We start from the raw sequence: 22,358 nt of genomic DNA, 5'->3' as shown, positions 1-22,358 counted from the left end.
GGTAACATGGAAGAGTGTATTTAATGAACAGTTTTCAAAATTCACTAAAAATTCTAAATGTGATCTAAAGCAAAACAGTACAATGATGGAAAGGGAGCTCCCCTTTTCTGAAGAAGAAGTGAGGGGGCAAGAGGGTAGAGGGAGGATAAATAGGAGGAGAGGAGGAACTGGGGCTACAACCAGGATGTAAATAAAAAAAAGTAAATAAATAAAAACATATATGAACCTCTTTACTCATCATCCACTGTGACAACTATCAACTTAATGGTCATTCTTTATTATCTCCACTTTCCCATTTCTGTGTTATTTTAAAACATCCCGTGACATCACTATAGTCATAAGTACTTGTGTTAATGAATACTAAACAGGTCAGACACTCCCCACAGGGACCCCCTGTCTATGACTGAACAGGCATCAACACTGAACACTGGCCTTTTGCCCTGGTTGCACAGTGTAAGTACGAGTCCTCAAGCGCAATGGGAACTCTGGTTTACAATGCAGACTCACCTTTTACATGGACTCGTGGCAAGATGTTCTGGAAAGGGGCTGCATGTAACAGGTCACAGACTTCCTCTAAAGACTAAAACAGAGTAGAGGAAGTCATCCCAGGAAGGGGAACAGAGTGAAAAAGATTACAAAGGTCTGGTGTAGAAAAGTTACACCTTTCCCATTTAGAATAAAATAGAACACTAAACAGTCTGTCCACACAATTCCCTGGAATAGCAGTAATGTCCCATTGAGCTACTTCTCTGGCCCACTAGAAAAAGTCTTGAAACAAACAGTACCACCCCCCCAAAAAAACCAATAAACAGCTGTGGGAAAACGATGATACTTTACAACACTTCCCATCTCATACCCTTACTAAAGAGCTCCCAAAGGGGGAAAGAAAACAAACCCTCTGTCACCAGCAGGCCCAACTAGGGTGGGCAGACCTGAACTCACCAGGCTCTGCTCGATGAGCAGGCAGAAGAGGACAGCATTCCCCACCTCCCGCAGGTTCTGGAAGCACACTGTTTTCAGCTCTGCGTACTCCACAATGTCCTTCAGCTGGTGGTGGAAGAACTCTAGGATGCCTGTGGCAGGGGAAAGAAGTTGCAGGAACAGCACTAGCACCTGTCATTCTGACACTGCCTGGTCATGGAGATTGCCACACCTTCTAGCAACAACGGTTTCTATCACCTGGCACATCCTTGACAGACCACAGGGCCTAGCCTCTGACACCCTCTCAGTCAACTCAATATGTTCAGAGACAATGACGACAGAGAATGCCACCATACTAGAAAAATAAAGTCCAGAGCAACATCTCTAGTGGCTTTCGATAAGGCATTGATAAACTCAATGTATCTCTACAAGCATAGAAAGTAGTGTGCCTAATTTGATAAAGAGTATAAAAAACCCTGCAGCTAACTTCATATTGGTGCGAACACGTGGCATACTAGGCATCTTTGCTAATGCCTAGTCAGTGTAACATGGCACAAGGATACACAAGCCAATACGGCTAACCCAAGTCACCCACACAATGCTAATCTGGTCAAATTTGGACAGGTCACTCAGACAACCTAGTAAGCACTCAAAATACCCTAAGAACAAAGTTGGATTTAACACACTTCAAACCATGTAACAGGCCAGCCCTAAATGTTTTCTCAGGGATCCACCCTCCTGCCACCTCCTGCCATCTCCCACTTGTGAGTACCACCATCTAGCCATGCACTGTCGAGAAGACCCTTTCATCTGGGTCATCCCTTAACAGCACGAACAAAAGCTAATGCTGTGAACTATGTGTGGCTCTGTGGTCAGCCAAGACTCATCTGACCTAATGGCTTTCCCTTCAGCACTTAATTTTCCGTCTGTAGTTTTATTACCTTCAAATTTTTTACTGCTTTCTGTCAATGAACTGAAATAGGATTCTTCTAAGCCAGTGTCACACTGATGGCTACTTTCTTTACTGATGGTAGAATAGTTAAATGGCAAGCATATCTTGGTGCTCAGCCACATGAGCAGGCTACTCATCAGGATGGCAGCATGAGTTACTCATGCAGAGGCTCAAGTACATTATCAAGACCAGAGGAGCATGAGGGGAACAATAGTGAAGCATTCCCCTATGCGGACATGGTGTGATCGCTACATTATTATGATCTAATGAACAAAGCCATCTCCTAATAATGGCATTACTTGGAGGTTAGGTAAGATGGTGCCTGGCTGGAGGAAGCAGGTCACTGGGAGGATGTCGTGGGGTGCTGTATTTTGCCATGGATCTTACATATGCCCTTTTTCTGCTTCCTGTATGCCAGAAGGCAAACAGCCTCTTCAGTATGATTCCGCTATCATGTTTTTGTTAAAACATGGAGCTAAGTGTTCATGAACAGAATCATCTGAAACTGAGCTGAAATAAACCTCTGTTCCCTTAAGTTGCTTCTCAGACGTATTTGGTCACAGTGATACAGAAGTAACTAACTGATGGCATTTTGGGAGAGAATACTTTCAGAAGGAGTTTATAAAGTGCACTCTTTTTGTTTCCCCCTGAGACAGAGTTCTCTATGTAGTTCTAGAACTCGCTGTGTAGACCAGTCTGGCATCCAACTCACAGAGATCTGCCTGGCTCTGCCTCCCAAGTGCAGTGATTAAAAGTGTGCACCACCACTGCCCAGCCACCACTGTCACTCTTAAGTGACAAAGGTTCATAGAGCAACACTGCAATCGTTACGGGTATTTACTTGGATGGCCTCATACGAGCCTGCAGCAAGGCATGTAGGCTTATCCCTAAGTATACATCTCAGGACTGTGGGTGAAGTTCTTACAGTCCATGAGCCAGAAAGGGCAGAATATTTTCCAGGCGAACAAGACTATCTAATGGGTAAGAAGCCAGAGGGAAGGTACAGGGAGCCAGGCCTTGTGGCAGCTTTGAATGCTTTTTTCCATTAAGTTCTAGAGAGCAAGAGGACCTGGGGGTTAAGCTCCCTCTGCCTTTTTTGGTAGGTGATTCTTTTCAGGATCTGGGATAGCAATGTGTTCAACACCCCAATATCAAAACCTTTGCTAGGTGATAAGCTGGGTCCCTCAATTCTTTAGCTGCACACAGTGACCCCAAGGTAACTTCTTACTCCCCAATTGTAAGGTGCATTTCTTTGTTCTACTCTAAATGGGCAAACTCTGGTTTGGGCTTCTTTCCAATCTGATTCTTTTCAGCAGCTTCTAACTTGATTCCCTTCTCTTGGGGGATGCGCCCATGATGGGTAGTCCAGAAACCCTTGCTCACCAGGAGAGCCGTACTCATGTCGGGGAAGGCGGCAGATCTTGGGCATCACTTCCATCAGAGTTTTCACATACTGCAGGATTGTGCCTTGCAGCTGCATGAGACAGAGGCTGGGTTAGCTATCACCCCCATTCTCATAGAAGGCCCTGGTATGTGACCCACTGCCAACACCAAGAGTGCCAGCAGCACCGGGAGCAGCAGCCCTCACAGGACAGTTTCTCCTTCCTCTGACAGCTTGGGTTGGCTTCCAGGGAAGACCACGTCAACTTTGTGTTCAACCATAACAAGTGTGCATTCCTAATTTTTTTTCCATCTTTCAAGTATTTTGGGCAGGTCAGTCCGTAACTTATGAGTGGTTCATAAAGTCATAGCTGTGCAAATGACATACTCTTCTACATTATAGTTAAGCATGGTGGTTTGGGTAAGAATGGTCCCCTTCGGCTCATCTATTTGAATGCTTAGTTACTAGGGAGTTGGACTATCTGAAAAAGATTAGAAGAATTAGGAGGTGTGGCCTTGTTGAGAGAAATGTGTTGTTGGGGTAGGCTTTGAGTTTCCAAGCCCATACTCCATGACCAGTGCTGTTCTCTCTGCCTGCTACCTGCAGATCAGTATGTAAAGCTCTCAGCCAATTCTCCAGCCCCATGCCTACCCATTTACTGCTTCACTCCCTGCCATGATAATATCAGATTAACCCTCTAAAAGTTTAAGCAAGCCCCCAATATAATGCTTTATTTTATAAGAATTGCCTTGGTCATGGCGTCTCCTCTTGGCAACATAAAAGTAAGTCATTAATCTTTAATATAACCTGTATCTTACAGCTCTATAACTTCTCAAAGTTCTGTCAGCCTTTGCTATGTGCTAAGTTCAAGACAATGTCATGTATTTGATGGATTGAGCCTGTACTCAGGTGACCCCAAATTCAGATTCACACTTTCTTTTCACTAGTGGGCTGAAAAGCATAGTTTGATGTCAACTTAAAATGAGCTAGAATCATTTAGGAAGAAAAGACTCAACTGAGACAATGCTCCCATTAAGTTTGGCCTGTAGGCAAGTCTATAGGGCATTTCCTTGATTGATGACTGATATGGGAGGGCCCAGCTCACTGTGGGCAGTACCATCCCCTAGCCAGAAAGAGAAGATCCCCATGGCTGGCTTTGTCTACCCCACTGAATCCATGCTACAGAGAAAACTAGCTCCAGAGCAACTCACCAGGCTCTTGACAACCTTCAGCAGCTCCTCCATGACCACTGCAATGCCTTGGTAGCCAAGCAGCCGACAGATCACTTGGAAGTGAGGAGGCCCCACAAAGTTCCGGTAGCTGCCATAAATGCTGGAGTAGGCTAGGTTCAAAGCCTGGGGAAAACATGACAAAGTTTTCCACATGGTTCACGTGCATACATGCATGCAGATGGCATCCAGATGCACATGGAGATGTGCTCCTATATACCCCATCTTAGATCAAGAGAACCAGCAGATTTCCTTGTAACATAGACTGTCCTTACTGACATATGGAAGTTTTCACCCTTTCTGAGTGCAAACTGTAAGCAGAGAACCTACCGGGACAGTGGAGGTGGTCCTCTTAGGGAGGCAAAAGGCATTTTGGAGCTGACAGCAGCAGTCCCCAAGAGTAGGTGATGAAAGATTTTCACACAGAAAGGGCATCTAATCTTGTGGAAGGACCATATGGAGAGCAGGGGGATCCCTAATGAAAGGATTTCCTTTCCTTCAGTGCATCTTATAAATTTCCCTTAAAACTTCTTTGATCTGCCAGTTTTCTTCACAAAACATTGTGGCAACAGCTGCTCTATGCCCGTGTTATAGGATGGCTGCTGGGGACTTGAACTCAGATACTCATGTTTGTACAAGAAGCACTCTTAACCTGGAGCCACTTCTACACCCTGCCTTAAGTTTTAAAAATTAATTTCTAGTTTGAATTTGCTTTGTGTATGATTTCAACTCCAGATTTAAGTTTTGTTTATTTTGTAGCTCAGGACATGGTCCAGCCTGGTAAACTTCCACATCCATTTGAAAAAGTACCCTGCTGCTGTGCAGTGTTATGGTTCGGTTCTTCATTGTTGCTAGTTTTGTTTCAACACCACATCTATTAATTACTAACAAAAGAGTTGATGTTCTTGTGTAGATCCTCTGAAGTATCTTTTTTTTTAAATTAGTTTTTGTAGCCGGACTTGGTGGCACATGCCTATAATCCCAGCCCTTGGGAAGGCACAGGCAAGCGGATCTCTGTGAGTTCAAGGCCAGCCTAGTCTACAAAGCGAGTCCAAGACAGCCAGGCCTACACAGAGAAACCCTGTCTCAAAAAACAAAACCAAATTTAAAAAAAATAGTTTTTATTTCTGTATAGAAGCGCTCACTGGCATATAAGCATGCAGGATTGGTATAAGTATCTTGCATGGTAATGTCCTTTGCTCTGAAGTCTGACTTATCTTGGATTAATATAGCCACACCTGTTTTGTTCTGATTGATACTTTGATACTTGTATCACACGCCTTTTTCTATTCTCACCTTTACCTTCTGATATCATTGATAGAATCTGATGCAAGTTGAGCATATTGTTGAGCTAAGGATTTCTGTTTATTTCCTGAGAATCAAGCCCAGGACCTCATACATACGAAGCACACATATACTATAGGATACACACTGGTCCCAATTGTCTTTTAATCCATTCGGCCAACTTTTATCTTTTAAATGTATTTAGGCAAAATAGTTAGACATATAAAAATCTTTAAATACAAATATAAGTTGCAAGAAAGAAATGATTATGACATTCAACCTAAGTTATGAAGAGAAAAGACACAGAGAAACATGTAATAAAAATAGATGAGAAAACCTGTGGTGAAAAAGTCAGTAACAAGGAACGGAAATTCTGAAAGAAAACAGACTGAAAAGAAAATAAGAGTATTGGAAACCAAAAAACTCAATGACTCATAAAAACAAACAAACAAAAATCCCAGAGAGGTCAGGATCATAATCAGAGTAGCACAGAAAGAATACAGGGATGAATACAAGGTCAACAAAACCATTCAAACATTAATACAGAAAAGAAAGAGTAATAAACATGACCACAATGTCTAAACTTCAAAACATGTTTAAGAGGCCAAAACACCAGACAGAAATAGCTGCGGTAAGCACTAAAGGCATGAAGAACCTACTCAATGAGATAATACCAAAGTTAGAGAAAGACTTCTAAACACAAGAGCTTTAGAATTCTACAAACACAAGACCAGAGAAGAACCTCTCCTTGGCACATTTACACACAAACTTTAATTAATTAAAATAAAGGCTATAAAAGAAAAAGACCAACCAACCAGAACCTCAGCAACCATATAAGTAAGAAAAGCAGGAGAAAGCCCTGGAAATAACTGCCAGCCACAATGGCTACGTTGGGCAAAGCTGTCTTTGTGAACAGAAATAAAGACAATCATCTTCTAAGGTGATCCATTACCAAGCCAGCACTGCAGAAGATACTTAAAGGAATACTATACACAGAGAGTAGAAAGAGCCCATAGCAATCACAAAAGCACAGGAAACAACAAATTTAACGAGCAAAACAGACAAATGACCTAGAGCTAGAAAGGAATTTGTCACATCGAACACAATAAAACACAAACCTCTAACACAGGGGAGAAATAACAATAATCCACCCCAAAGGAAAACTAACCAACAAAATTACAACAATTAGTAAACATCTTTCAATTATCTTAAATGTAAGTGGTTTCAACTTACCAATTAAAAAACATAGAGTGGATTTAAAAAGCTACAACCAAGAAGCATACTTTGGGCTCAGAGGCTAAGAACACTGGTTGTGTTTCCAGAGGTCCTGGATCCAATTCCTAGCTCCCACATGATGGCTCACAACCAAAAAATTCCATTCCCAAGTGATCTGACTCACTTTCTGGTCTCTGGACATATGTACAGGCGAAACACCCATGCATATAAAATAAAAATGATGAAAAAAAAAAAAAGCACACCTTTCTGGTTAAAAACAGAATCAAAAGACAAAAACCAATCTATTAAACAAATGTAAACTGAAAACAAGCTGGTGTAGTTAATTCTATTAATGTAGACTTCAACGCAAAATTAGCTAGAAGTAACAGAGGTGACTACATATTAGTAAAAGAACAATTAATAAAGCAGATACAACAGTTGTCAAACTCTCAGGGCTGGAGCAATAACTCAGTGGTTAAAAGCGAACCTGCACAGAGGCTCACAACATCTGTTATCCTAGCTCTAGGGCATCAGATGCCTCCTTCCGGCCTCCACAGCCATCAGACACACACATGGTGCACATGGACACACACGGGCAAAACACACATGCCCATTGAGTATATCTTTTCAGTAAAATCAGGAAGATCTCAAGTAACCCCAAGACCTAAGAAAAACAAGACAAGTCCAATCCCCAAATCAGTAAAAAGCAAGAAATAATAAAAAAATCAGGTAGAAATTATTTAATGAGGATTAAAGGAACAATGCACAGAACCCATCAAACTGTGGGTTCACTGAAAGAACTAGATCAAACTAACTAAAAAAAGAGAAATCCCGAATTAATAAGATTACAGATGAAAAGGGAGGGAGGTTACAGTAGGTCCTAGTGAAATCTAGTGCTGTGAGTGAATTATGTGAAAATTTATATTACACAAAACTGAAAACTCTGGAAGAAACAAAAACTGCTGTGAGATGTACAGGCTAAGAGAATTAAGCTAAAAGTATACACATAACCAAGACACACCGGTAACAATCACTGAGAGACAAAGCAAGGAAAAATTCCAACGCAGAAAAGCCCAGACATACAGATTCACTGCTCAAGCTACCAAAACTGAAGAAGCCAAAAGCTATTCACTGCCCCATAAAATACAAGAGGAAGGGAGTCCAGCCTCATTGCGAGATGCACGGAAATGCAAATGGCCACAATAACCAAAACTAAAGACCAATTTCCTTGGTGAAAAGAAAAGTAAATCATTTCAAAAGAATTATTACAATCCAAATTTAAGAACATATTATGAAATATATATCGCGAACAAGAAGATTTCATTTCAGAAACGCAAATCTGGTTTAACATATGCAAATCAGCAAATGTAACCTAGGACAGAACTAGATCTAAGGACAGAAATTAGAGTGATAATCTTTTTTTTTCAATGCAGTTTATTCAGGAACATTGAACAATCCTCGGACCCCGGGGAAAGCCAGCCCACAGCTTAAATAGCCTCTGGGTAGCCAACCCAGGCGTGCCACGGGGGCAATGCAGATAGGTCCACATACATGGAAGCAAGCCAGATCCTCAGCCTTAGCCAAATGTGGAATTGTTCATGACAGAGAGCACTCACCATCGGGAAGGTGGAAGGCGGAAACCAGCTCCATCTTTAAGGCATAGCATTCCGCAGCTCTCTACAGTTCCCCCTTTTTGTTTTAGACACATCAGGCAAGAGTAGAGGTCTGATCTCTGATATTAGAAATAAATTGGGACTTTGTACAGATGTTCATTTAGGTGTCATCCACCCAAAGAGCATCAGACCCGTCCGATACCTTTTTCTCAGAGGCGGGACCTGGGGCATCAACCCGCATGCAATCAGACATGCTCTTCTCTGGGTCCAAAGTGGCTGACCCTGAGTGCAGTGCTTAGCCTCGCATCCTGAGCGTATCATTTTAGCTTTTTATGGTATCCAACCATGCTTGGGGAGAATGTCCTGCTTCAATGGCTGTAAAGGCTAGAGTGATAATCTTAACTGATGTAATGTAATTCCCTTCAAAATCACAATGAGTCTTCACAAAACTAGAAACAACAAATAAAAATTCAAAATAATGTAAAATTCATATGGAAGAAAACATAACTCAAATAGCCAAAGCAATTCTTAATAGAAAGAGCAATGCTGGAGGTATCACAATCCCTGGTCTCAAATTGTATTACAGTGCCATATTAACAAAGACAGCATGATATTTGCTCCAACAGAACAGAACAGAGTAGAGGAGTAGAGCAGAGTGGAGAAGAGCAGAATCGAATTGAATAGAACAGAACAGAGCAGAGTAGAATAGAACAGAGCAAAACAAAGACGGAATGCAAAAATATAGCCCGCATAGCTCCAGCCATCTAATTTTGAACAAAGCTATCAAAAACATACATGTAAAACTGGATATGCATGTGTAGAGGAATGAAAGTGGATCCGTCTCTCTATGCAGAACTCAACTCAAACTTGGATCAAGTCTTGATATAAGATCTAAAATTCTGAAAGTACTTGAGGGAAACAAGTTAAACATTCTAAAATACAGACCTAGGTAATTCTTTTTGAAAAGGTCTTCAAAGACACAGGAAATAACAAATGGGATTAGACAAAATGTCTCTGCACAACAAAACAAGACATAATCAGTATGAAGAGACAGGCTATAGCACTTTTGCCAACTATACCTCACGTAGGGGATTAATATCTAGATTACACATAGAACTGAAGAAAGTAAAATTTAAAATAAACTAATCGATATATAAAGTAATAAAATGACAACAAATGCTGGTGAGCAGGTTTGGAAAGAGCCCTCATCTAATGTATGTCTATAACGTGGTACCAGCTACTGTGAAACTTTATCAGAACGGGAACACAGCTATATGATCCACCTCTACCACTCCTAACTAAAGACCCAAAGGACTCTAGGTCATTTCATGTTCATTTCTGCATTATTCTTAAGAGCTTATGGAGTTGGTCCTGCAGTCAATCAATAGATGGGACAGACAGAGAATGTGGTGTGTGTGTGTATATATATATATATAGAATTTAAAGAAAAATGGGTAGAATTGGAAACCATTATATTAAATCAAGTAAAACTGACTTAGAATCACAATTACTGTGTTTTTTTTAAACATGGACTCTGTATTTAAGGTTATCAGTCTGCCAGTCTGCACGACCCCCCCCTTGTGTGTGTGTGCATGTGTGTGTCAGTGTCATGCTATGGGAAATGTATTCTTTCTACTAAACCTTACTTCAAAAAGCAACAGAGAAGTCATTTAGCGGAAATTAAAATTCCTCCAAAATCAGCACTTCTTGAAAATAAAATACGTGCTTTAGCTTTCACTCAGTGCTAAGAACTGCATTCTCAGGGCTGGAAAGATGGCTCAGTGGTTAAGAGCATTGTCTGTTCTTCTAGAGGTCCTGAGTTCAATTCTCAGGAACCATACTGCTCAAAACCATCTATACTGGGATCTGATGCCCTCTTCTGGCATGCAGGTGTACATGCAGATAGAGCACTCATATATGTAAAATTAATAAATAAATCTTAAAAATTAAATAAATAAAAAAGCATTTTCTTTACCAAGCATGCTACTTAAAATTGGCTAATGTGAGAGCATGAAGCTGAGCCCTGACCACTCAGAGTGAGACATCAGACCCTTTAGCACTAGGAATAACACCAGGCTGGACTCTTGCCTTCTTGATTTGACATGCCTATGCAGCCCCCTGCAGAAGTGAAGCCTTGCCCAAATACTTTCGAATGTGTAGCTATTTTCTTTGGGCCCCAGACCCATCTCTCACATGACCAGAAAGGAGATCATGAAATAGAGGATGAGATCTAAGTTTTGTTGGGGGTGGGGGGAAGCATGTCCCAGAATATATGTGATATGAAAACAGACAGGGCAAGGAAAGGTACTAAGCAGAGAGGTAGGGGGCACCAGAGAGAGCAGCAAATCAGATCAAAGTATAATGACAACAAACGTATGATAATGCTATAACAAATTCTATTATTTGTATGCTATGTTAAAACAATTAAAAATAATTCTTTTTCTGGATAGGTATTAAATGTTAGTGGTCCTTGTTTTTGTCTTTCTGCTTTTTTGTACTTCTACCAAGGAAATAAGAAAAGGATACTTCTGAAAAATGTAAAGCTAGATTTCCTCCGGAAGTCTAGCTAGCCAATTAAACTATAATCCAAGATTCTTCAGAGAACTCAAAACTAAAAAGGAATACTTTTCTGTCTCAGTTTCCTGTCAACTTGAGACAAGCTAGAGTTAATATGGGAAGAGAAACCTCAACTAAGAAGACAGTTTGTGGGTTAATGATTAATGACTGATGTGGTAGGGTCCAGCCCACTGGGGACAGTACCACGCCTAAGCGGGTGGCCTTGGGTGAACAAAGAAACAGCTGAACAAGCCAATAAGCAGTGTTTCTCCATGGCCTCTCCATCAATTCTTGCCTCCAGGTTCCTGCTCTGACTTCCCTTCACGATGGACTACAACTGTAAACTGAAATAAACCCTTTCCTTCATGATTTTGGTCAGGTGCTTACCACAGCAACAGAAATCTATCATTACACAAACAAAACAACCCACCTTGGATCCATGCAAATACTGGGGCTGTGCGTTAGGTTGTTTGTCTCTCTGAAATTCCTGAGAAAATGGTAATACTGTCCGAACAAACCTAAATGAGAAAAGTAGAAGGGAAGTAAAGAAAACCAAATGTAATAGCCTTTCTTTAGCTACAATTTTTTTTTATAATAGATCTTTAATCTTTTCCCTGTTAAATGGTAGCATCAACTGGGAAAATTCTAGTAAATCAAAATTCACAGAATTAAATATATACAAATACTCTAAAATACCACAGATAATAGTAAGTCCAAGCCAGAGCAGGAACTTGTTGTCCTCCTACCTATAAACACAGTCTTCTAGTTCACAAAGATTCTAGCCTGGTAGCATCAAAACCATCTGGGGTCTAATGCAGTCCTCGATAACTACAATGAACACACATTGGCTTTGCTGCATCCCAGAAACAGGGTGAAGACACTAGTCTACAACATGAGCTGTATAGAAATAAAATACATACAAGCACACATGAGTACTATGAGTTAGAGTCTGGCCATCCAGAAGATATTTTCAAATTCCTTGTCCACTGCATAGAAGGTACAAATAGGGTCATTATAGATGTACTTGCGATGACAAGATCAAGAGCCGGGAGTAAAGCCCCTGATCCATATAGCTATTGTCCTTATAAGAACGAAACAAGGGTCAGAGAAAGAGATTCAGAAGAAGAATACCACGTCATGGCAAATACAAAACCTGGAATGCTACTGCTATAAGCCAGGAAGTGTCAGGAACTGACAGCTGCTACCATAAGCTAGCACGAGGCAAGCAGGGATTCCACCCGGAGTTTAAAAAGGAAGTGTGGCTTGCTGACAATTGATCTGAACTGTAAGAGAACACTTTTCCACTTAACAGCAGCCATAGAAATCTAAAATGGTGAGCATACAAGTACACCCTACTGTTATTAACGAAGCAGTCTAGAAACAGTGACATCCTAGTATCCTAGTATCAGTGAGCACACCAATTACCAGACGCCCCATCTTGTGGTACAGAAGATAAAGTGGTACTTAACAAAGTGGTGGGAATACAAAAGCACACAGACGCCATTGTAAAGGGTGCTCACTACCCAAAGATGATTACAAATACCTGAGACGGAATCCCCGATTATACTTATAACCATCAACAAAGGAGAGAATGGTAGCATATAGAATATCCATTAATATTTGCAGAGAAAAGAAGGAATTAGAAAAATCACTGCTCTTCAACTATCCAGGGACAAATGAGATTAAGCTAAGCATTTGTCATAGATGCTAAAACCAAGTGGGTCAGATTCCAACAAGGTATGACTATTTCTGTAGTCTCAGTTGATCCCTTATGAGTGACTTACAAACTTTAAAGAGAAAAGTGGTAACATGACAGTGGGGAGACTTGGGAACAACCGCCTTAATCAGACACAGAAGTCAAGCTTGGATCTATCTTAAAGGCACCTCTTATTGCTGGTAGTCTTCTTACAAAGAGACCAGACTGAATCTAAGGAAATTACACTACACTGATCAGTGTAGACATTATGATACCCCCAAATTCGCTACTTCTTTCTCATTTACACAGCAGCAAAATAGTAAGTGGGAAGCAAGCCATTCCTACACTCTCACAGTCCTCAATATTTCAGACAGAAACATGGGATGTAGAATCACCTGCCATAGTCAGACAACAGGGAGACTTAAAGTAGTCAGAACAGTTCCAGCTGCCATTCCAATACACATGAGATTCTGCCCATGGTCACAACCAAGTGTGCTGGCAGGACCGTGGCTCTTCTGCCTCTGGTTCCAGCCTTTGGCTAGTCATTCTATCTCTATGTGCAAAGCAACAACCATCCGCCCAAGTGCTGGCCCAGGGCTATCCTTGTAAAATAGAAGAAACAAGGAAATCCTGAGAGACCAGAACATGAGAAATTATGGGAGAACTACGATGGAAAGTCTGTGCCTACGATCACCCACTGTACATGCACCTCAACAGAGAGGAGAGAAAGAACCGAGGGGGGAGAGAGAGAGAGAGAGAGAGAGAGAGAGAGAGAGAGAGATATCCTTAAATCTAATTTCTTTCTTCTGGTTTCTTCTTTGAGCACAGCTTTTAATAAACCACAACCAACCCCCCTGAATGGCCCCAGCATTTATATGCCTTCTGAAAAATTCCCAGAATTCCAAACATCATACAATTGCAGAAACTATCTGCAGCTGGCAAAACTACACTCTCTCCTGGAGCATGAGGCAAATCACAGTCAGCTGCTGCAAAGCAGCCCCATAGCCCCACACCTGGGATTAAAATGGACACATAGTCTTATAATATTTGTTTTTTAAAGAAACCAGAATTCCAGAATTCTTACTACAGGGTCTGCAGTCATGTCTGTGATGCTAATGGCATGCTTACCGGTTGGTGGAGCCGTTATAGCAGTAGTTGGGCAAGAAGTCATAGTTTAGTTCCCAGAAGACATGAAGGGTGATTCTTCCATAAGGAGCAGACACGTTGTGGTTGGCTTCCCGGAACATGGCATCAAAGCTGTCTAGCGTGAGGTACCTGCTCAGCAGCTTATGTGTCATACGGTTGATTTCCAAAAGCCCATCTAGCTCCTACAGGACCAGGGACAAGGGCGTTGAGAACAGAGGTGGGCCACAAAGGAAGTAGGTATTTACCTGCGGTCTGTAACCCCACCTACGCTATGTGGTCTCTGAGAGGTCTAGCATATGAGGAGATACAGACAGTGAAAGATTGCACTGAGGTGGCCACCAACATGTGGGTCAGAACCACATGAAATAGGACTTTGGTAGGTGACCAGAATTTGTTACTGAATTTGAACCCCTGGGCCCTGGTCTTTCCTCCTCTGTGGTCACTTCTACCTCAAGCCACCACCTACCTTGTACAAAGGCCATTTGGACAAATTACTACCTAACACTACTACCTGTCAATGTACCAAGGTCTGTCTCCTAAGTCCTAAGGCCTGTCTCCATCATCTGCACATAATTACTTGGGTCAGTTTTCCCAAGTAATAAACTTATATGGACAAACACAGGAAATAAATAAATATATATATATATAAATGAATTTACTATATTCAACCTCTTGAATATTACCATTGTGTAGGCCAACTATTGTCTATACAAGAAATGACCTACTATTATTTCAACTTATCAATAGAAAAAATACAAATTAGTTCTAGTACTTACAACTACTGATGTCAAATCTTCACTTTCAAATCGTCCAATTGCCAGTTCTAGAGATTTGTACATGGCTGCTGAAACACGCTGCGTAATCAGACGATTGAGGTCAATGGATCTCCCAAGCAGCTAGAGGAAGAGAGAGGGCAAGGGGTATCAAGGTAAAGAATAAACACAAGGCCTGGAGGGATGGGTCAATAGGTAAAGACACCTAAGGCCAAGCCTGACATCTTCAGCTCAATCCATGGGATCCAAATAATAGAAATAAGAGACTCATTCAAGTTTTCTTCTGATCTCCACATACTCCTTGAAGCCTTCACCAAATACAAAAATATACTTTAAAAAAAAAGGAAATGCAAATATCTCTAAAACAACAAACAAGCAACAACATAAGACACCTATTTCAAAGGAGAATACAAAAAACTCTGTGTGTGTGAGAGAGAGAAAGAATGCATAGACACATGTTCTCTCACAAGCATACACACAAGCAATCCTGAAGATGGCACCAAGTCTTCATAGATGCTGGGCAAGGACTCTAGCGTTGAGCTAGATCCTCTAACCAAATGGTACTGGGACTACTGCTGCAACCAAGCAAGACATTACTTAGCACACTACTATTTATTGTTTTTAAAGATAGAAAACATAAGCACTGCCCATCTTTTTTTAAAAAATAATTTATTTTTTATTTTTTTATTTTATGCACATTGGTGTTTTGCCTGCATGTGTGAGGGAGACAGATCCCTTGGAACAGGAATTACAGACAGTTATGAAGGTACTGAGAATTGAACCCAGGTCCTCTGGAAGATCAGCTAGTACTCTTAACTACTGAGCTATCTCTCCAGCCCTTAGCATGGTCTATCTTAATAAAGTCCTTTGCTTAGGCCAAGAAAAACTTCACCTCCGATTTCTGTGATACAAGTCTTCTCACCTCATTCTATTTGTTTACACAGTTTAAATTTATTTTTAATTAAAATTTTGTATCACAAAATAAGTCTCCTAACACTTCCATACATGTATATCCTTTGTTTACAGTCATCCCCCTCCCAACTGATCTGTTCTTATCCTCCCTTATGGTGGTCCCTCTTTTGCTTTCCCATCAGTCATATACAAAAATAGGAAATATAGATTCTGTATATGGAAGAAAACATGCAATGCTGTTCTTTTTTAATCTGCCTTATTTAGCTCATATGATTTCCATTTCTATCCATTTCCCTGTAAATGACAGGATTTCATTCTTACTCTCAGTTCAATAAATTTCTATTTTATATAAATACCATTTTCTTCAGGTCACAGGCTGGTTCTCTATCTTGGCTATTTGAATAGTGCTGCAATGAACATAAATGTACAAGTGTTTCTGTGGTTGTGCTCGTTTAAGATTCCCAGCTTCATCTTTATCACGTAAACGTCTGAATTTGGGGCTCTTGGAGAAGGAGCAATTCTTCCAGAAAGGGTCTGTTTCCTAGAAGCCAATCAGGGTTCAAAGAGCTCTAATTTCACCCCTGTGGTTAAGGTTGTCCAATATAAAATGTAACCCTTTTATACGAAACATGAGCATAGACCTAAAATCTCAGGCTAAGGGAGAAAGGTTGTTCAAGCCCAGTGGTGAAAGACTAGTCTAAGCACGTGGGAAGCCTCTTCTCCGTTGTTTGTAAGGGTCATCCAAGAGACTCCCAACACATCCCAAGCAATTACTATTGCCTTTGTGCCCACGCCCACAGAAGGTGGAAGGTAAGTCCCTATTGCTGAAGATACCATGTACTTCAAACACAAGGCCCAGAGGACCTGAGATGGATCTGACCCAAAATCCTTCTAAGAATGAACGATCCATGCTATCAGAATATGACATGCATATTTTCTAAAGGAGGGAAGCAACCAACAGCCCTACCTAGCATTAACACCTATGAGCCACAACAACCAAAAGCATGCCATAGTACCCCTAAGGGTGCATAGTGGCACACATACCTTGGTGGTAACCAACTGCTCTCTAATTAGACTTAAGATCCACTCAACAAGAGGTAAATCATGCAAGAGGAAACAAGAGGAAACCTGAAACCTAACCAACTACACAGAGCTAGTGAAGTCATGGATCTTGGAAAAGAACCTGTAATGCCACTTTTCTAAACCAAAATAATCCCTAACTAAATTTTAAATATTCATCCTTATGCCCAAACACAAGTGTAGTTTTCACCCCTTACCAAGAAACTTCTCTTTGAAACAGACAGAGGCCATTACAGGAAAGCAGAACCAATGGGAACATGGAGTCATGGAGCCTACTCTCAACTAATATACCTACAACAGAATTCCTGCCCCTAAAGCTCAGCAATCACTGTGAAAGAGGGGTTAAAATGACTGTCAGAGACTCAGAGGAACAGGGGATTTGCTGTGAGACTATATCTCCTACAAATGTCAGAGAAGCTATACCACGAAGTCTCACCAACATGACTGCCTAAATCTAACCGGAACAAGGATGACACAAATAGACAAGCTAACACAGATAAGGGGGAAAGCTCATGAGGCCTGAGTCCTATACAACTAAGGAGTGCTGAGGATGGAAAAAGTGGTCTTCCCAGGAAAGGGCAAACAGACTAGTTAAACAGTATCAAATTGTCAGCCCTGAAAAATATGGGATTTATTATTTATTTGCATATTTAGCGTGTATGTCTGAGACCACAGTTAAAGAAAAAAAGAAATGAATTTTAATTTAAAGGAGCAAGAAGAGGGGGTATTTAGGAGGCCCTGAAGGAAGAAAAAAAGGGAGCTGATGCAAGTATATTATAATCTGTGGCAGTTTGAATGATGATGGTCCTCATGGGTTCACAAGCTTGGATATGAATACTTAGTCCCCTGTTGATGGGAAGGCTTGGGAAGGACTGGCTTTGTTAGAAATGTGTCATTGGGGGAAGGCAACCTGAGATTTCAAAGGACTTGCGCCATTCTCAGGGTCACTCTCTCTCTGCCTGTGGTTGTGTCTCCAGACGTGGTTCCTCAGCTACTACTCCAAGATCATGCCTGCTGCCATGTTCCCTGCCCTGACGGTCATAAACTCTAACACTCTGAAACCATAATCCCTAAATAAATATTTTGCTCTCCTATGCTGCCTTGATCATTGTGTCTTATTGTAGCAATTAAGACTTAAGCTCAAAAAGATGACAACGCCTAGCCTGGAAAACAGCAAGATCTCAGAGAGGAGGAGATTATTAGGACATTCACACGCCGTGATACCTGTAAGAGTCGGGTTAGCTCTAAGAAAAGCCCATCATTTCCAAGGCACACTTTACTGAGTCACTTAGCTCACCTGCACGTGCCTCTGCTTCAACAGCGTCTCATAGCGGTTAGATGGCGGGAGGTGGATCGTGGCTCCCTGATTTTTGCATTCTGACCTTAACCTTTTGTCAAGAAGCAAACTGGTGCAGGAGAAAGGCAAGATATTTGTCACACATTGTGAATCTTAATAGAAATATCAGGTCAAATTACCCAAGACTGTACATGATAATCACAGATCATACACTTACCTTCCTGCCATAACCTTGTAGTATGCAAATATCTGATCTGCCAGTTTGTAAACAAATTGATCAAAACATAGATTCACCTGGCAAAAAGGACACCATGTTAGATCTCAACTCCTGAAACCAAGATCAAATAAAAACTCAAAAACAAACATCTCTGCTTTTCTTTACTTGCTTATGTTGTTGTTGTTTTAAGCAAAGGTTGTTTCATTATGTAGCTTAAGCCAACTCTGAACTCAAGAGTCTCAAAGCTCAGTGTCCTGGATCCTGAGATTACACGCATTAATGCACCACTATTCATTCCTAGCATTCAAACTATTGCTTCAACACAAGGTGAGGCTCTTGCTTGTTTTTATTTTTCAAGACAGGGTTTCTCATCAGAAGTGTGGTGTGGTGAGGCATTCTACTTTGGGGAGATCCATGGAGAAGTCTGTCCATCCAACTGGACACCAGAATCCCCTGTGACCAAGCCAAGTCCAATAGCTTCCAAAGAGTACGCTGAGAAGGTACATCAGGTGGTCATCCATGTCTGGTGTTCACCGAAGCTTCTCACGCCAGAAAAGAGCCACAGCTGGGATCCGTTCAATGCCCTCAAGATTATTTATGGATGGCAAAACCGCATCATGTCTGTGTTTATAAGGACTGTTCCACAGGCTCTGTTAGTAAGACGGGCTCAGGCTCTCTCCCTAAAAGTGGCTAGCTGCTTCCATAGCTGTCCTAACCATCTTGATGGCTAACTAGCTCCCACAGAGCTTGATCCCCAGCGTCTTCAAAGGGTAAATGGTGCTCTTCTAGAGGTCCTTAGTTCAATACCCAGCAACCACATGATGGCTCACAACCATCTATACTACAGTCTGATGTCTTCTTCTGGCCTGCATGTGTTCATGCAGTCAGAACACTCATATACATAAAATAAATAAATAAATCTTAAAAGATACACAGCTAGCCTAATAGTGATCTTAAGACCACCCTGAATTATACAAGACGCCGTCTCAAAACAATAACAAACAATCAAACAAAAAGAACCTTACAGAGGAAGCATAACACTCTTGTCCTTTCAAATTCAAACGACTATGAAAAAGTCCCTCTACCATCTGCTCGGGGGAAGGGACCATGCATCAAGTCCTGGTGTTTTAGGAGCCACTGTCTGAAAGTGCATCCCATGTTCTCCCTGGAGCAAAGACCGGTGCACTTCTCATGACGCTGTCAAAAACACCCTGGGACCAATAACCTCAGCTGCAGGTAGTCCTTCTTCAGAACCATAAGGAGACTGTGTGTGTTCAGAGGCAGAGAAACCCAAGGCACACAGACAGAACCAAGAGGGTAAGTCTGTACCCACGCATCCTGCGTTGCCTGGGAATCATGACATCATCCCCCAAGAAACACTGTGAGAGGTTGTCTGTGAGGTAGTGGAGCTGCCCAGACACAGGAAGTGATCTCTAGAGGTTAATTTCTCTTACATCTTATGCTAAAGAATGAGAGATATCCCCTCGTGTGTGTGTGTGTGTGTGTGTGTGTGTGCATGTATCAACCTGTACATTACCTCCTTAAGAAATACAGGCAGATATGATGGCTACTCGAATAATCCCAGTACTCAGGAAGCTAAGGCATGAAGACTGTCCTGAGCCTATGGATAGCCTGGGCTACAGAGAAAGGGTCGGGTCAGGGGTTACACACAACAGTGCACCTGCCCAGTATAGAAAAAAAAAAAAGTGTGTGTACCAACAAATTCAGCAAAGTACTATTTTATTACCCCTAACTTTAAAAAGACCTAAAGATATATTTTCTTGGTTGGTTCGGTGAATTGAGCACCCTCCTTAATTGAAACAGACAGGGGTGCAGAAATTTGGTAAAAAAAAAAAAAAAAAAAAAGTCACATCCACTTCCAATGTATAAACTGAGGAAGGTGAAAAAAAGTTAGAAGGGCTTATACAAAAAAGTACATTTCACCATTTAAACCACTCTACACTTGAAGTTTAATTCTTTGAATACTCAGGGGGAAAAAAAAGTACAGTTTAAAAGGTATTTGATAAAAGGAGCTGACGCTGGTCCCTTACCTCTGCCTCGATCTCATCATAGAGAAACTGCTTGTTGAATCTGGTGAGCGCATAGTGAGCACTGTCGTTGTACAGGTCCAGGGAGTAGAGGACGTACCTGCAGAGGATTGACACCAGTCAATCCCCAGCCACCTAAGCCAATGACCTGTGACCCTCACAGGCTGCCTACTTTGGAGAAATTTAACTGCCATATGAAGAAAACCAATTTCTTACTTCCCATGGTATTTGTACAAAGCTGAATCCTACGGGATCACTACATATCACCAGGTGAGAGAAAGAAAGGCACTTTATATCCCACATGAAGGATGCAAAGGCTACCCAAAGGCCTCCGTGACTTTACCTTCTCTATATTGTGGTTTAAGGTGTTTTATTAGCATCAGTATTCGGCACCTTTTTTTCTATTTAATCTTGAACTAATGTGTGAAGGTATAAGCATATGAGTGCAGAGGCCTCAGAGGTGAACCCATAGGACACTCACTCCATCATTGATGCCTCCTTGGTCTCCAGGATATGGTCAGTCAGAATCCAGGGCATAGACATCTCAATGGGAAATTGGATCCTCCTGCCCATAGTCAGCTCCAGGAAGAACTCTCGGAACCACAGCTGTGAAAGGTCACAGCACTGCTGCAGTGTTTCTTGAGGGATTCAAATGACATCAGGTTATCTTTCATGATGAGCAGAAAACGACTCGGTACAGAGGAAACAAGAGGTGTTGCATACAGGATGTGACTCCTCTATGCTTAGCTCCCAGCCATGCAGCATGGATGCAAGCAGGAAGGGTTCACTAGACACTGCATGTGAGAAACAAGACTAACACGGGTGTGCTGTAAGTATAGGTCAGGACCCTACACCTCCTGAGCGGCTAGTGTCCTCCTGCCACCAGGGACCTTAGGGACCCTTCTTGGCAGGAGCGGGGGACTGCAACCTTTTAAAAAGGAGAAGTAAAAACAGGACCACAGGTTTAACATCCCTTATCTGAAAACCAGAAATCCTAAATGCTCCAAAGTCTCCGTATGTACGATGTGATGTTGTAAGTGAGACATCCCACATCCCATCTCATGTGAGGGGCTCAAATCTAAATGCAGATACACAAAGACCATGATAATGCAGTGTCTAGGGACAGGGTCACACTCTGAGATGGTGTGACAATAGTGTGCTCAGATGTCGACACAGATTAAGATGAGTGTGACATCACTAGGCAACATCTGCAACTGACTGAAATATGGTTATGCAGCATATGAAGGTTTAAAATCATTTGCAGACCATGTGTATGAGGTGTATAAAAATCAGTGTATTTAGACTTGGATCCCATCCTCCAAAATTTGTCATTGGACATATCTGGCTACCTTCCCTCCAAAGACTCATAATCTGAAGCATTTCCGGTCCCAATCATTTCAGATGAGAGATACTCAACCTGTAGTTCCCTTTATGTAGGACAAACACCAGTGTCTAGAATGGACACATGCATATTCAGGAGTGGTTCAACCAATACAAAACTAGAAACAGATTTAAATGATAAAGATTTGTTTTACATTCTCAGAGCTAACATTAACAGTATTACTATTTACTTGACTGCCTGCGGCACCCCAGGCAAGGCACAGACACCTCCTGCTCTAAGCAGGTGATGTGAACAGCTGGACGAGGCCACAGGCAGACTCAGGGTAGAAAGCACCCACCAGTGCCAGGTCAAAGTGGCTGGTTATCACCTAAATGGTGACTAGTATGTCTCGGAGCACTTTTGCTACCTGGACAGTGGGGCCAGAAGGGCCCTATCTTTACACCAATGCCTGGATCTTGATCCACATGAGAGGTTCCATGTCCCTGTTCTGTGATCATGATTTTGTGTTTACACAGCAGGGCCTACCAAAGACCTATTGTCCTTGTCCTGCCAAAGGCCATGTCTGACAGAGACCATGGCAGTGGCAAGGGACTTGGGGGCAATCTCCAGGATGTCTGGCCACCACCACAAAGGTTAGGACGTGGCACCATGTGGGTGCGTGAAGAGATGGGCAGGAGGATGGTCAGGTAGGCAGAA

At 41.7% G+C, this 22,358-nt stretch overlaps 1 protein-coding gene across 2 annotated transcripts in view; it reads right to left on the bottom strand.

Moving 5' to 3' along the window:
- The window catches only part of Cyfip1 (cytoplasmic FMR1 interacting protein 1), a 79,259-nt gene that overhangs the window by 4,439 nt on the left and 52,462 nt on the right, over positions 1 to 22,358 (bottom strand). For both annotated transcript variants that reach the window (XM_021652631.2, XM_021652633.2), the window contains 11 exons: positions 20,802 to 20,958; positions 20,324 to 20,420; positions 18,273 to 18,349; positions 18,056 to 18,164; positions 14,770 to 14,889; positions 13,976 to 14,175; positions 11,582 to 11,669; positions 4,466 to 4,609; positions 3,257 to 3,347; positions 943 to 1,073; positions 508 to 580 (listed from right to left, as the gene is read on the bottom strand). In XM_021652631.2, coding sequence (XP_021508306.1) covers positions 508 to 580; positions 943 to 1,073; positions 3,257 to 3,347; positions 4,466 to 4,609; positions 11,582 to 11,669; positions 13,976 to 14,175; positions 14,770 to 14,889; positions 18,056 to 18,164; positions 18,273 to 18,349; positions 20,324 to 20,420; positions 20,802 to 20,958 — 1,287 coding nt within the window. The remainder of the gene's footprint in view (positions 1 to 507; positions 581 to 942; positions 1,074 to 3,256; positions 3,348 to 4,465; positions 4,610 to 11,581; positions 11,670 to 13,975; positions 14,176 to 14,769; positions 14,890 to 18,055; positions 18,165 to 18,272; positions 18,350 to 20,323; positions 20,421 to 20,801; positions 20,959 to 22,358) is intronic.

Source organism: Meriones unguiculatus, chromosome 14 (assembly GCF_030254825.1).
Source record: "Meriones unguiculatus strain TT.TT164.6M chromosome 14, Bangor_MerUng_6.1, whole genome shotgun sequence".
NCBI classification, from domain to species: Eukaryota; Metazoa; Chordata; class Mammalia; order Rodentia; family Muridae; genus Meriones; species Meriones unguiculatus.
This window is presented reverse-complemented; position numbering and strand designations above follow the sequence as displayed.